We start from the raw sequence: 15,468 nt of genomic DNA, 5'->3' as shown, positions 1-15,468 counted from the left end.
GCCTCGACTTTCAATTCCATACATATATCCTAGAAAGAAAGAAAAAAAGTCTTAAAAAATAAATTAAAAAGGACACTTGACAAGTCTTCAATACTCTCTTTTTTTAAATACAGTATATCTTGGAGATCTTCATGTATTTGTTTAGCTTAGAACAAAACAAACAAGCATGAAACATTAGGAAGACCCATGTCCTTAACATCAGTAAGGTCAAAGAAGACATTGCATTGGCATGTCAGCACAACCTAACAAGCATAAACCCAAAAAATGCTCAAATAGCAAGGGATTTCTTCATTTTATAGACCTTCAACTCAAATTTAGAAAGTGCAGAGGTAACTCAACAAGTTTACATAATGGTTTCAAAGCTTTGTTGTGCAACATATTTTTGATTTGTTCCACAAAAGAAAATTAAATCCACCAAAGGCTGCTTCATAGACTGCCATCTGGTTCATCATTAGCAACAGACATGTAAACTTTAAGCAACGATTCCAGTAAAAAACTATTGTGCAAACTGGTATCAGATCAAAGGTGTCAGGCTATGAAGCAGCCCAAGGGCATGGTCATTTCTGGTGGCTTTATGCAGTTGGAAGTGTAATAAAAATATTATGGCACAGTCTAAAAGAAACCACAACCCTAAATTCTGGAGTGTTATTCAAAAAGGCAGCATATGACAGCATGAGAGAGATAAAGTAATAATAGAGATGGCACATAAGTCAATGAAGGATAAAAAATGTTGAGCCGAAATGACTCCGCTGGGTTTAAAGGATTCGTTCACTTCCAGATCGAATGCCTTGCCATCTTTTACAAACCCTCCACTTGTTCCAAACCTGTGTGAGTTTCTCTCTTCTGTTGAACACGTACAAAAGAAGATATTCTGAAAAATGTTGGCTTATCAGAAACAGTTGATGAGCACCATTGCTTCCACGGCAGAAAAAAAAAAATACTGTCAACTGTTCGGATACCAACATCTTTAAGGATATCTTCTTTTGTGTTCAACAGATGACAGAAACTCATACAGGTTTGGAACAAGTGGGGTGTGAGTAAATGATGACCGAATTTTCATTCTGGAAGTGAACTAATCCTAAATAAAACACCAAACTAATAGTGTTTGCCAGATCAAGTCATTTGCTCCTGGAGAAGTCCAGCAGCCGGTGGATTCAAGTCTCAAGAACAACAAAGAAAAAAAAACTCCTCCAATAGATAAGATAAGATTCCTCCAAAGTTCAGTTTGGATAAAGCTGGTTCTCTAACCAGGTTTCTTAGTCCAAGTCATTGTCCGTTTATACTGCATCAGCCACGGTTATCAGTGTCGATGGAATTTGAAGTGAAAGTTTCCACCCTCAAAGGGGTTGAAGCCAAAGGGCCATTCTCTGCTTCCTCCACCTCCTCCACCCTGCTGATTCTCAGGGTCCAGGGGGTCCTCGCCGGAATCAAACTTCTGACGCATTTCTGTATAGAAAGCAACAAAGAATCATCCATATATGTGAAATTAATCTTCATACACACTATTTTTTTATAGTTATAATAATTTGTTTTTGAAAGAAGCCTCTAAAAGTTTTTTCTTTTGTAATATATTTAGAAAGTAATTTATTCCCGTGATGCAAAGCTGAAATTTCAGAAGCCATAACTTCAGTCAAGTTTGGTCGATTTAATGCATCCTTGATGAATAGAAGTATGAATTAATTTTTTTCTTACCCCCAAATTTTTGAACTTGGTACTGTATCATGGTTTGCACAAAAATGTTATATTAATATAATATTAAATAATATTCGAAAAAATGTAATAGAAAAATGTAGCCTTGGCCACACTTGACCAGTAATGTACATCCAGCGATAAAACAAGCGGAAACAAAATGTAAAAAAAAAATAAAAAAAATATGACTGACTAACAATAGAAATTTTCAATAACTGACTTATAACAGACTGATAAGGGCTTCATGGTTCATTTAGATTTTGCGTTCATTTTCCTACCTGGATCTGTGAGTACTTCCTTTGCTGATGCGATATCAATAAACTTTTTCTCTGCTTCTTTCTTGTCTGCTTCAGACTGGAAATTATCAGGGTGCCACTGCTGAGCCAGCTTTCTATACGCTTTTATGATTTCCTGTTTATTGGCACTCCTGAAAACAAGTGAAAAAAAAACAAGCATTTCAGTCAAACCATCCTCTTTTGGCTTTCACAAACATGCATACACACTGTTACTATATTGTTACTACTGCAGGTGCCCCAGCAACAACCTTTGAGCAGATTTGCTGCATCATTCCCATAAAACAGGACAGAAACAGTTAAGGTAGTAACACGGTCTGCAACGATTTCAGGCACGATTTCGATCGTCAGTCATTGCGTTACCTGCCGACCCCCAGGATCTTGTAATAGTCTCTCTTGCGAGACTGCTTGAGGAGCTTCTGTGCTCGTTCAAGACCTTCACGAAGCTCTTGGTTTTCCTGATCAAACTCCCGTGCCTCCTGATAGTCTTCCACAGCTGAGAAGAGGAACAGAGGAAGAAACATGAGTTCATGCAAAAAAAAATGAAAAGGTTAGAATATTCAGTACATCATATAGTAATCTTTATAGTAATAACCTTTCTCATATTCCTGCTGTAGGATGTAGGCCTCCGCTCGGTCCCGGAGGATGTGGATATTCTGAGGTTCTCTCTGGTGGGCTTCTGAACAGATGTCTACGGCCTCCTCAGCACTCTTCATCTATAGGAGTCACAAGAGAGTGGGAGAGGAAACCATAACCAGTGAGGCTAGACACCGAAACCAGACTCTTGATGTTCTTACTCTTATGAACTTCTGTGCACATACATTATAAATGGCAATTATCATGACAGCTAGACTAGAGGGCATTTCATCCCCTTAAAAAGCTGTGAAAAAGCTAAACTACAATTTGAAAATGAACGTACTTTGACTAAGCAGAAGCAGATCCTCTCTTTTGCTTTATTAGTGTAGAATGCCACATTCGGCTCTGTTCGCATCACAGATTCGTACTTCTCAATGGCCTCCTGATACCTGCCATTCAAGAGGAGACGTAAACGCAAGACAATTATTATTATTAAATCATGAGAACTGTAGAGCTTGCAATAATACAAATGAGGGAAAAAAAAAACTGATGGAGATATAAAACCATTCAAAACCAAATCAGTTATATTTTTAAAAATAAATGCACTTTTTGTACTCAACAAGTGTGTGTTCTTAAACTGATAAAATGCAGGGGTATTTTTTACGATTTACCATAACGGTTTAGTTAATTTTAGCAATTTTTTTTTTTTTTTTTTTTGCTTTTCCAAAAAAAGAAAAAAACTCCAGTACACTTCTATACAGGGACGAGCAATATGAGCAAAAATGTATATCTCTGTATTTTTTTGGCTGATTTGCTGTATACAGTAGCCTATATATCTTGGCATTTTGTATTTGGACCCACTGTGTTTATCGTTTGCTCCTCCCGCCACTATATATATATATATCCTTAAAAAAAAGTGTGTTTTGACTGATTTATTGATAAAGATTGAAAGAATTTCAAACCTTTAGTGCATGCAATAAATATTAAATGTGTGATCAAATAAATAAAACAATAAATATAGCACAAAAATAAAATATTACACATTTTAAAAATATGAACAACTGTAATATAACAAATCTCAAACAAAAGCCAAAAACTCCAAAAAGATTTTGAGTGAGCCTAGACGTGAATTAAAAGGTAATTTCTAGAAGTGAGAGGGAAGAGATGTTTTCAGCACCTCTGTTCTGAGATCAGCTCTTCTGCAGAGTCCAGCTGCTTGCTGAGCTTCTTGACCTGTTTGTAGTGAGAAAAACACTCCTTATCATCCTGATCCAGCTTCAGACACTCACGGACCTGACTGAAAACAGAAACAAAGAGGGAAAGACAGAGTGAACAGCAGCAAAAGGGGGAGACAACTTTCCTTTTAGCTTGACACAAGATTGGTATATTATAACTACTGTATAACAACATGGACACACAGTCAGTGTGTGGGACTGACAACTGTATTTAATAAAGTTATGACTGTAAAATTGTCCTTGAAACGGCTTACAGGAGATGCTGTATGGTTTAATAACCAAAGAATGAGGCTGTCTGTCATTCATAATGAACGGCATACCTGAGTGAGTCGTGATGTTCGCCCAAACTGTAATGTAGTTGACTGAGTTGGAGGAAGGCTGCTCGGTTGTCTGAACGGAGACGTGTTGCTGGTGTCAGGTCCATGATGGCCTTCCGTGGATCCCCGAGTCGGATGTAGCACTCGGCTCTTAGTTCTCGAGATTCAGGGTCCCAAGGAGAGAGCTGGAAAGAAAGGAATAGATTACATAGCACAAAGCTAGATGACAATGCAGCATTCGTGTTTTTGAATCTCCAGAGACATGCTAAGTTTAAACTACAATGTTTGATATGTTATTTGTTTTTTTTGCATTTTATTTGTAGGGCCACTAATTTAACAACTCAAAGAAAATCAAGTTCAATAATACAGAAATAAAGTGATATGTGATAAAATGTTAAATAATTAAAAAGCACTTCACCTAAACATAGTCCAAAACTTTCATATTTTCAGTGAACAATGACTTAATACCATTAAAATACTTTTGTTCAGTAAGAATGCATTAAACTGATAAAAAGTTACAGTACAGACATGTATACAGTAAAGTTACATTTCTATTTTTAAATAAATGCATCCTATTTATTAAAAACGTTTCCACAACAACAACAACAAAATAATAATATTGAGCAGCACAACTGTTTTCAGCATTGCTGATGAGAAATGTTTTTTGAGCACCAAATCAGATTTCTGAAGGATCATGTGACACTGAAAACTGGAATAATGGCTGCTGAAAATTCAGATTTACCACCATGAATAAATTAAAATCTATTAAAAAATAAAACCGTTTTAATTTGCAATACAATGATAAAACCTTTTTTATTATTAGGGTGAATTATTCCTTTAACATTACTATTACAGCAATGTATATTTTAAACACCTGTTGCTTCATGTGCATTTTTGATCTCCAGACTAACTCACCTCTATGACTTTCTCCAGCACCTGGACAGTAGTGATGAATTCTCCACGGTGATGGGCCTCATGTGCCTCTTTCTGGAGCAACTCCAGATCATCGGCCTTGTGGAGCTGATCATGTGCTTCCTCGTGATCCGGGGAACGGTTCAGCTGCACGAGAGAAAAGTTAAGAGAGCAGTAGACAGGAAATAGAACAGAGCACAAAGTTGATTCAGAATGTGATCTGATTTGAGAATTAAGTTGGTGGGTTCTAAAAGAATAAGAGAATTGTTCCGCTCACTACTGCTAGAAAATCTTCCCTGGCCTCTTCAGTATTTCCCTGTTTGAGTAGAATACTACCCCTCTGCAGTCTGGCCTGAACAAAAGAAAAACACACACCATAAACATGTATATAAGGTACAGTCACCTATACCTTCATTTGATTTCACAACAACACAAATAAACTCACAGCAAGGAAGTCTGGCTTGAGCTGTATGGCCTGGCTGAGGTCAGGCAGCGCTGACTTGGACTTGCCCATAGCCAAGAACACAGCAGCTCGTTTGTAGTATGTCAGGTAGTTCTTCGAGTCACCCTCTGTTTAAGACGTATGCATCTGTTAATGAACTGCAGCTTTTCTTTATTCTGAAATATCTACATAAAACTGAACCTAAATGCATTTTAATACTGATAAGCCATGAACTAAACAACAAATTCGGGATTCAGTAATATATATATTTTTTTAAATGTTTTTAATAGTCTTGTTTGCTCACAAAGCCTGCATTTATTTAATAAGAAATAAATCATGTGAAATTGTTTTCTATTTTAAAGCATAATTTATTTATTTCTTTGATTTGAAAGAAAACAGCACATCCTTGTGACTGAGGACAGAGAAGAGCTCACGCAGCACGGTGAGTGAATTATTGAATAAAGTCAAGCCTCCAGGTTTTCAGAAAAAATATCATAAATTGTGTTCTGAAGACGAACTGAGCTGTTTATGCGATTGGACCGACATGGAGGTAAGTGCTTACTGAAAAAAAAAAAACTTACTTAAGCTCTTACTGAGCTTAATATGTTGACTGGCAGTGTAGCCTTCATGTGCGATTATGTTTGAATATGTCTTACCCACAGCTGAATGATAGTGAGACAGGGCCTCAGCCAGCTGTCCGGCTGCCAGCAGCTTACGGCCCATTTCCAGATGATGCTCAATCTCAACAGGTGTTGCTCCTAACACACCTGAAATAAGGAGACAGGTGACTTGCACATGACACCTGCTTTTTTGAGGCAGCTTTGCACCTCTGTTCCCTCTAGTACAGTTTCTGTTCAACATTAACCAATAAAGATTTTTAAAAGCTTTAAATATATGATATTAACAACTCCTGGTCATTACATGTTTGAATGTCACTATAATGCATTCGTAATTAATTAAAAACAAACTATCACCTCTAGATCTATATGTAGTACATTAGTATATCAATAAATAAATTAATAAAAATAATTAAAAATCAGTGTTTATGTCCAATAACAATAACATGGTAGTACTATGGTGCTTCATTGTTTGAACAAAATCAGATTCTCAAGGAAAGTAGTTTTAAATAACGTCTGTGCTCCAAATCCTACTGAGATGTCAACCTAAACAGTTTACTTGGGTAGCATCAAAATACTGTCTAGATAGGCACCTTTTTTAAGTTTTAAAAGTTAATATGATATTTTATACTACTATCTGAAAGACTTCTTTCTTGACTCTAACAGTTGAGCACCTGTGGAGGTGTCATGGTAGAATTATAGTACGAGATGATGGTAGCATGATATTCTGATATATAGGATATTTAATTATTATCTTATTCCTGTACTAAAATGTTAAGTGATAATTCAAAGAATACCATAGTATTGCTATAATCCTTGGTACATGGTAATACTATGATAAACCAACTGGGGGGTGGGGGTGGGACTGGTTTCCTTTCAATCTAAGCAAGCTCTCAGGTGTGAATGAAAAGTAAAGTCTCACCGTCCAGCTGTAGGTCCAGGAGCACACAGAGCAGAGACAGGGAGGACAGGACACTGCTCAGACCTCTCCGCCGTCCCGACTCCATGATCACATTTATCACACCCGATATTCAACCCTGTGCCTTTCCAGTCTAATTCGCTACTCGCAGTAGGACAGAAAGAGTACGTATACTCAGATCATCATAACAGCGACATATCCGGCAATAAGGGAGCATAGACAGTAGTAAGGGAGATGTTTTTGTTGTCCGGGTTATAAATATCTCCGAGTGGAATGAAGGAATGCGCAACTCTAGTTCCGCGTGTCTCAAAAATTAACACTCTCCCGACTGCTGAGGGGGAGAAAACGTGTATTGTAATTTATAGGGAGTTGCTTAGCCCAGTGTGACAGTGACAGTGACCGTGCACAACAGGTGTCTGCCACGTACTTTTAGAAGTCTCTTTCTGAACCTCCTGGGTGTACAATTCAAATCGCCCTACATATCAGCGCGGTGACTGGCTGCTCACATCCGTGTTGGCCGACAAACGTGGTCCCGTCCTATTGGCCGAATTATTTAAGAGCACTGGACGGACACGCCCTCGTCCTGCAATGGACTGATAGCTGATATGTTTATTTTCTCCTGTCCTTTAGTCTCGATAGTTAAGGAAACCGTGGTTACTATGATAAATAATCTATTCTATTCTATTTTATACTATTCTATTATGTTCTTATAGCATTATATGACACAACAGAACAGAATAGAACCTTATTAAATGTCCCATGTTAACTTTCCACCAACATACCATAATACACTTAAGTTATAGCAATTTTTTGGTAAAAAGCTACTTGCAGTGTAAGACATTTTCAAATATTTACCATGGTAAATATGGTTTTTAATTGATTATGTGAGCATACTCCCAAAAACAATGGACTTTTTTTTTTCTTTTTTTTGACCTATTCTATTATATTCTGTTCTAAATGCTGTTTTATAACACAGTTATATAGAACAGAATACAGTTTAAAAGAATGTGGAAAATAGTAACAAAGGTTTCCACCAAAATGCCATACTACACTTGAGTTATTATTATTACTGAAGATCAAAATAAATTAATGTGACCCACTTCAAACTGCAAAGCTTTAATAGAATAGAATAGAATAGAATAGAACAGAATAGAATAGAATAGAAAAGACCCTTTCGAATATTTACTGTGGCTTCCATTACTATAATGAATTGCTATTGTTAATTATATGTATAATCAGAATAAATAAATATAGGGCTTTATTAAGTAATGTAAATTATATAGTTTTGCAAGAATGGAAAATAATATAAAATATGACATTTTGTATTGTATTGCTGTTGTTATTGTGTAAGCTCTGTCAAACAATAAAACACCCACAAATACATAATGGCATTTTAAATGTCATGTTCTTGCTTCAGTTATCATTATTACTTTACTTAGTAGTATCATTCGAAATATTAATCTGGGACCTGATTTAAACAGAGTAAGAAGCTTTAGAATAGAATAGAATAGAATAGAATAGAATAGAATGGAATAGAATAGAATAGAATAGAATAGAGCCTTTCAAATATTGTTGTATTTTGTTGTTTCTAGAATGGCTTTCTTATGTTGGTCCCTAAACAGGGTCCTACAATAACCATGGCCTCCACAACTGTAGTTAATTTGCTGTTATTATTGATATGACCAAACCAGAAAAAATAAAATAAAATAGTGTAACTTATAAAGTTTTTACTAATAGAGAATACAATGAAATATGAAATGTTGTATTATTGTAGTCACTGTGTGAGTCGGGTCAAGAAATAAAATATCCCCAAATACATAATGGCCTTTTAATGTCATGTTTGTTTATTGTTTGTATAAAAACATCATATAAAACAGGGTCATTTGTACAAATAAATGATGACAAAATAATTAACATGTTATAAATCTTTTTTTTTCTTTCATTTTTTAAAAATCTTTATTCATGTAACGGAAACAAAATAATTCAAAATTCAAAACAAAATTGAAGAAATTTCAACTAAATCAACTTTCATTCTGTATAATGTTCTCTGAGATGTTTTGCACAGCAAAAACGACTTTGTAACATTTTACTTGATTGATGACTTATTTTTAGGTGCCAAAAAACCACCTGTGCATACAGTATAAATATTTACATAATTTCACAGATAAAACATTGATAGAATATTAACAGTCAACTATTTATGTTACATTTGTTTGGCCATGAAATTGACCAGAATTGCTTCATTCAGACGTAGGCATTTCTTCCATAAGTGCTCTGAGCGTCCCTCTTGGAGGTGGACGCAGAGTAAACTGTTTCACGTGTGGGCTGGTAGTAACTGCAAGAGAAGATGCAGAATGTAAAAACCATGCTCCCAAACACATGCACAAATGAATAAAATAACAACAACGGCCAAAATGTTATTTGAGAAAGTGTGTGAAAGGGAGAAGTGTTTGAGCGAGTGTAAGACACTGCAACAAAGAAACTCACGTCTTCTCCTTTGTGCCTAACTTGCAGGAGAACATGAGACAGGCTCCACCACAGATAGCAAGAACACCAGAGGCCCAGCCGATGTATAAACCCTCTCCAATCTCATACCTATAGCACACCACAAAAATAAGGTTCAGTCTAACAAACATCGGTTCCACTAAAACTAAATTAAACTCATCAACACCATCAGCACACTGTGCTAAGTTTCATTTACACAAACACAGGAGATTCCATCATCCACTCTCAGAAAAAAAAAGGTACGAAAGATGTCACTGGGACACCCTTTCAAAGGGTACACATTTCTACCATAATTTTGCCTCGTGTGTGCATATTAGTACCTAAGTGTGCATGTTATTAATGGTACAAAAAAACTGAGAGTTTCCGAGAGTGCTCAAACACATGCAAAAAACAGCAATTTAGTTATAATTTGCAGTTTAAGTTTAATACTTTATAAACTTATGAGCACCACCAACAGGTGTTGGATGAGAGTAGTTGGTCGAGTATGAGATCAGACAGCAGGAGGCAGCATTTCGCTTTTAATAGTCCATGGAGCACTCACTTTTGGCCAGGATAGAGCGGGTTGAAGAACTCTTGAGTGATGTTTGCCGCGTACCATGAGACTGATATCATCGTGCACAAACCTTTGGATGGGATTAAAACACATTAAAGATTAACAGATATAATAGCAATAAAGCTTTCGGAATTTGAAACTGATAAGAGCTGTTTAGGAGACTCCAGTCATCGTTATGCAATGCACGTGCATCTTTAAATAGTAATGTGTCTTACCCTGCAGGAGGAAAAATGCTCCGCCAGTACCGGCGATTCTGCCTTTCAGCACGTAGTTGTCACCGGCGGCCTTCGAGCACTGCATGCCGATGAGGGTGGCCACCACTCCGAATGTGCCACACACCACTGCCGCGATCATAAGAGCGCGAGACGCCTGGATATAACCTGAGGAAACACAAATCGATATATTTATTAATGCAATGTCATTACTAAAAGATCTGAATACAGTGTTGAAAAAAGAATATAAAATATATAGGATTATAGCCTATAGCCTAGTAAATAATTACCGCACGAAATAAACAGCATAAACAGAGAAAGTCCAATTGATGGCTAAACAAATGAATTAACAAAAATAAAATAATGAAAAGATAAATAAAAAGAAATAACAAAGGAAGGCAAGTCAAATTAATTGAAAATAATTAGCTAACTGGAATGATTGATAAATAAATAAAAGGCAGAGGAAACATAGCTAAATGTAAATAGCAGTAAGAAAATAAGCAAAAATTAAAACAAATAGCCTAAATAAAACATTTGAAATGATAAATAAATAAAAAAGAAGGAAGGAAGGGATGAAAGAAATACAAATTAATACAAAATAAGTACTAGATAGATAGATAGATAACAGTGCATGTATAAAGCCTCTCTTTCAATGCATGTATATATAAAGCCTCTAATTTTTAAGGTTATTATTATTATTATTTTTTACAATGCAAAGGCAATCTATAGGTCCCAGTCTATTTAATTAATTGAAATTGACAAACATAAATATTGGAGCCTGATTAAAACATAAGACAAACATTAAGACATAAATAAGACTGACAAAGAAAATAAAAGAAAATATTTACTTTAAATTATTTCAAATCACGTGCTAACAGTGAGGGGCAATAAATGGAAACCAACGCTTCAGCCAAAAACAAACTTATTTACAGGTGTTTTCTTGGTGTCTATCAAGTTGCTACAACTGATGATAATATATGCTGTTTTTGTCCTACCAGACAGGGCGAGCAGAGAGGGGAATTCACGGCAGTTGTGCACTCCGAGCGAGTCCGTGGCGCAGGACATCCACAGATTCTCGTAAATGGTTGAGGTGGTGATCACAGTCCCGTCTATCGTGGATACTTTCCAGTAACGGTTCGGAATTGCAATGCCAACCATTATCCAACTCACAAAGCCAAGAAATAAAGCAACGACTTCAATAACCGGATCCATGGCTGTTTGAGATTATAAAGACGCCAAAAATCAAAATGAGCCAAAATCGTCTATTTCGTACGTGATTCTCTACTTTATTTAGTTGTTTTCGAAATGTGTTCAGATTTGGCTGCAAAAAATTAGGAAAAATAAGCAGGTTTTGTGGATTTCTCGAGCCGTTTCGTGAGCTGAGGCAGGTTTTCCATTAAGAGCGAGATTGCAGCAGTGTGTCTGACATAAAATGTGCTGTTACAAGGAGCGATGGGTCATTTATAGCCTCTGTGTGCCCTCCTCTCTCGCGTGCATGTCTCGCTTTTGAATTTTACACCCCGAAACTCAACAGCTGGTTATCACTAAAGTTCAATGGTCGTTCCCTGACCTTCACTGGCAATGCATCCATCATGTTTCAGGTCTACTCAAACACATTGAACACTGTAAAATGTGATTACTTAATAACAAAGCGAAAAGACACCAGTGATCACAGAAAAATTAAGTAAGCTTTGATCCTTATTAAAAAATATTTGTTGGCTCTGAAATAACTATAAACTGCTGTTCAAAAGTTTGGGGTTGATAAGACTTTAAAAAAAATGTTTTTGAAGTCTCTTATGCTCACTAAAGCTACATAACCTATTTGATTAGAAACAACAACAGCAACCACGCAGTAATATTGTGAAATTCAATTTAAAATTAGTATTTTCTATTCTAATAACTATTTTTTAATATAGTTTTTAAATGATGGCTATGATGGTTCACATGATCCTTCAGAAATAATTCTAATATGATGATTAATTTGGTGCTTTATTATTATCAATGTTGAAAACACTTTGTGCTGTTCAATAATTTTATGGAAACCTAATTTTCAGGATTTTTGATGACTAGAAAGTTTAAAAGAACTGCTTTCATTTGAAACAGGCCTACTGTTCTTTTCTCCTAATCAGTTTAAATAAGTCAATAAAAAAATCTTACTGACTCCAAACATTTGAATGTTGCCCATAAATTAATATTAAACCCCAAAACAACTGGCACTGGGACATATAAGAGCCGGTAAAACTGAGTGCTTTTAGGTTACAAATTATAGAACGTCTCAAAAAACAAAACAAAAAATAACATAAAAACCGGCTATGACTAAACACGTTCAAATGTTAACCTGAGCTATTAATAACAGATTTTAGGCTACTCAGAAGTTTTTAGTAATATTTTCTGGAATTGTCTTCAGAGAACACTATCAAAAGAGGGAAAAGGGGAACTACTGGGTGCAGTGATTAAATGAGCAACTGAAGAAGCTACTGACAGTGTTTATCTACTGCCTTTATCTCATCTGTCTCTCTACGTCATATATTCATCTGCTGGCTTATAGATCAACGCGTTCATAGTCACCAAATGAAACCTCACTTCAAGAGTCACCATGGATAAATTTGTCTAGTGGTTAAAAATTGTTTATTTGTAATTGACACTTCTTATACAAGGTTCACTGAGCACTGAAAAGATTGTGGGGAGACTTAAATAAAGTACAGATGAACAGTAAGAACACATCTTGCATGTAACCACAAATAAAGTGAAGAAAAACTTCTCTTCAATTGTAAATGGTGCACAGAACTTTCACTGCCCATGACTGAAAAAAAGAGAAACATTGTTCAACGTATAATCCATGATATATTAAGAAAATATATTCACAAAGATAACTTTAACTACGTAACTACAACTATTTTAAACAAATATTGCATTATTTTCCTGCCAGTGTTTTAGAATAACAGTGTCAACATTCAAGAGATTGATTAGGATTTAGTCATCGATGATATCGACAAGTTTAAATAAAACGTTACATGACATGCAAATATTCCATTAATGTTTAATGGCTTAGAAGGAAAAATTTGAAAAAACAGATGATGTTAACAAAATTGGACACACCAGAGGCGAAATTCATGTGGCAATAACTAAAACATACAGATTTGACCATAATAAGTATTCAGATTATTGTGAAATCGCTCTGGACAACACAGAACCTACTGATTTTAAGCATTAACAGCATTAATAACCAGGTAACTATCACTTATCCTTACTGTATAAAAACCTATAAGTGATTAACTTATTTTATTGATTTGAGACTGTAAGGTATTTTGAGTGAATAGTACAGGAAATAGACAAAATGGCAAACCGTATCTTGGAAGTTTAAACCTTGATTCCCTAATTGATTCCCAGTAAAAAGAAGCAGATATGTTACTATACATTATAAAATTCTGTAGAACTAAATTATCAAATGCAGTGTATTCAAATATATGTGTATATTGCACAGAAAGAGATCACTGCAATAAAAAAACCTTCGCCATTAGGAGTTTACATGGTCTGCAACAAACTTTATGGAGGTCATCAACGTGAATGCCAGGATTCAAGGTTTCCCGGGAGAACATTGCCCAGAGCAATCCACCAGATCCTGCTGCCATCTCTTAGGTAAACAACACACATGTACCCAACCATACTCCTGATCTAAACATGATTCCTCAGAGCTACTTCCATTACTTCCATTACATGGTCCAGTTCTGACCATCACATGCCCCTTGTAGCCACTTTCAGTGATGAACGGAGGTCATCACCATTCATGGCACTCCGACCAGACTGCAAATGCAATGCCCTTCTTACAGCTTTCTGTCATGGCCAGCCAGAGAGAGAGAGAGAGAGAGAGAGAGAGAGATCAAGTGATCACTGATGCTCCAGAAGGAAGAACAATGCATTAAGAGCCTTAAGCTGAAAACTCTTTGAATTTGAAGATCAGGGTAAATTCAAACTAAATGAAAAATATAAGACATACAGGCAAAATAGGAAAAATGTACACATCTTCATTCTGTTCAAAAAGTTTACATCCCTGGCTCTTGATGGCATTGTTTTTCCTTCTGGAGCATCAGCAAACGTTTCAACCTTTTGTAATAGCTGCATGTAAGTAATCTCTGACTCATACAGTCATTATTGGAAAGGGTTCAAATACACAAGAGATGATGGAAAAAGAAAGACTTTGAGCGACTTTTCTGAAGAACAGTGGGCAGTTTTACTGTTCAGGACAAACAAGAGACTCATGAACAACTATCATAAAAAAAAAAATTAAGCACGTATGAACTTTTGAAGGGGGTGATTTTAGTAAATGTAACTATTATTTTTAACTTGTGGACCATATGTATAAGCATCTTTTATGTCAAATATCTTGTTCATAACGATACTAAATAAAAAATAACATGCATTTTGTATGGTCCCTCTTATTTTGGTAAAATAATTAACATTTTGCAGACACTGCAAAGTGTAGGCTATGTCAAATTCTGACCACAACATATATATACACACACATATATACACATATAATGTATCAATGTAAAAAATCAATATATATAAACCAATATATAATAAATGTTTAACTCTTTTACACGTGAGTAATGAGAGGACAAAAGTTAGACTAGGTAAAGCCGCTGTGTTGAATCGTCTGTGTGTGATAAGCTGATGATTGTTCTTGGTTTTAAAGGTCATGTTTATGACTAGCTGGCTTGCTTTTTGCTGTAAGTCAACTTTAATTGTTCTTTTAACAAACACAATAGTTTTCCCACATGGTTATGCATCTCCTAAAACAGACGATGACACTTTCAATGATCTGACGTTTATGGGGCCAGTAAAAGAGCTCATAAAATAATTCTGTTAAAGCAGACTTTTTGCAGATGCTGAGTCCTCGTTGCTCTAACGCACACGACAAACTCGGCAGGGTTAATTCAACTTCAACATAAAGCTCTATCAGAGATGAAGGATCCCTGCCAAGTTTGCTTTGTTAAATGAAATTGCATAATTTATTGATAAGTGTCATTTAAAAGCTGATTTCCAGGAGCAAGATTGAGTCATGGCTGTAATTTAGCTAGGAACATGGCAGTGGACAAGACAAATATAAATGTATAGATGTGTGTAAACAAGAATACGCTGTGGGGAGATTTGTTTGCGTGTTATACACACAGAAAGTGTCTTATAATTGCTTTACA

General features: G+C 35.7%; 2 protein-coding genes across 2 annotated transcripts; both read right to left on the bottom strand.

Annotated features, from left to right (window-relative positions):
• Nucleotides 1-88: 88 nt before the first annotated feature.
• On the bottom strand, nt 89-7,612 carry LOC113052194 (dnaJ homolog subfamily C member 3-like). Its single transcript, XM_026216572.1, has 12 exons — nt 7,004-7,612; nt 6,121-6,231; nt 5,468-5,592; nt 5,300-5,374; nt 5,026-5,169; nt 4,114-4,295; nt 3,736-3,855; nt 2,902-3,007; nt 2,578-2,698; nt 2,346-2,478; nt 1,968-2,116; nt 89-1,446 (listed from the first exon to the last, which is right to left on the bottom strand). The coding sequence occupies exons 1-12, from the start codon at nt 7,086-7,088 to the stop codon at nt 1,301-1,303; spliced, it is 1,497 nt and encodes a 498-aa protein (XP_026072357.1). The 5' UTR covers nt 7,089-7,612; the 3' UTR covers nt 89-1,300.
• A 1,209-nt stretch (nt 7,613-8,821) lies between these two features.
• LOC113052192 (claudin-15) lies at nt 8,822-11,709 on the bottom strand. The gene is made up of 5 exons (XM_026216568.1): nt 11,266-11,709; nt 10,274-10,438; nt 10,047-10,128; nt 9,488-9,595; nt 8,822-9,335 (listed from the first exon to the last, which is right to left on the bottom strand). The coding sequence occupies exons 1-5, from the start codon at nt 11,480-11,482 to the stop codon at nt 9,245-9,247; spliced, it is 663 nt and encodes a 220-aa protein (XP_026072353.1). The 5' UTR covers nt 11,483-11,709; the 3' UTR covers nt 8,822-9,244.
• Nucleotides 11,710-15,468: the final 3,759 nt, after the last annotated feature.

Source organism: Carassius auratus, chromosome 32 (genome assembly GCF_003368295.1).
Source record: "Carassius auratus strain Wakin chromosome 32, ASM336829v1, whole genome shotgun sequence".
NCBI lineage: Eukaryota > Metazoa > Chordata > Actinopteri > Cypriniformes > Cyprinidae > Carassius > Carassius auratus.
The sequence above is the reverse complement of the archived record's forward strand: the minus strand, read 5'-3'. Positions and strand labels throughout refer to the sequence as shown.

Coding starts and splice junctions, on each gene's coding strand:
- LOC113052192 (XM_026216568.1), bottom strand. CDS start 11,482: ATGGATCCGGTTATTGAAGTCGTTGCTTTATTTCTTGGCTTTGTGAGT. Junction 10,129..10,273: donor AGCATTTTTCCTCCTGCAGG/GTAAGACACATT, acceptor TCCCATCCAAAG/GTTTGTGCACGATGATATCA. Junction 9,336..9,487: donor TTAGGCACAAAGGAGAAGAC/GTGAGTTTCTTT, acceptor CTTCTCTTGCAG/TTACTACCAGCCCACACGTG.
- LOC113052194 (XM_026216572.1), bottom strand. CDS start 7,088: ATGGAGTCGGGACGGCGGAGAGGTCTGAGCAGTGTCCTGTCCTCCCTG. Junction 6,232..7,003: donor CCTGGACCTACAGCTGGACG/GTGAGACTTTAC, acceptor TCCTTATTTCAG/GTGTGTTAGGAGCAACACCT. Junction 5,593..6,120: donor TCACTATCATTCAGCTGTGG/GTAAGACATATT, acceptor CGTCTTAAACAG/AGGGTGACTCGAAGAACTAC.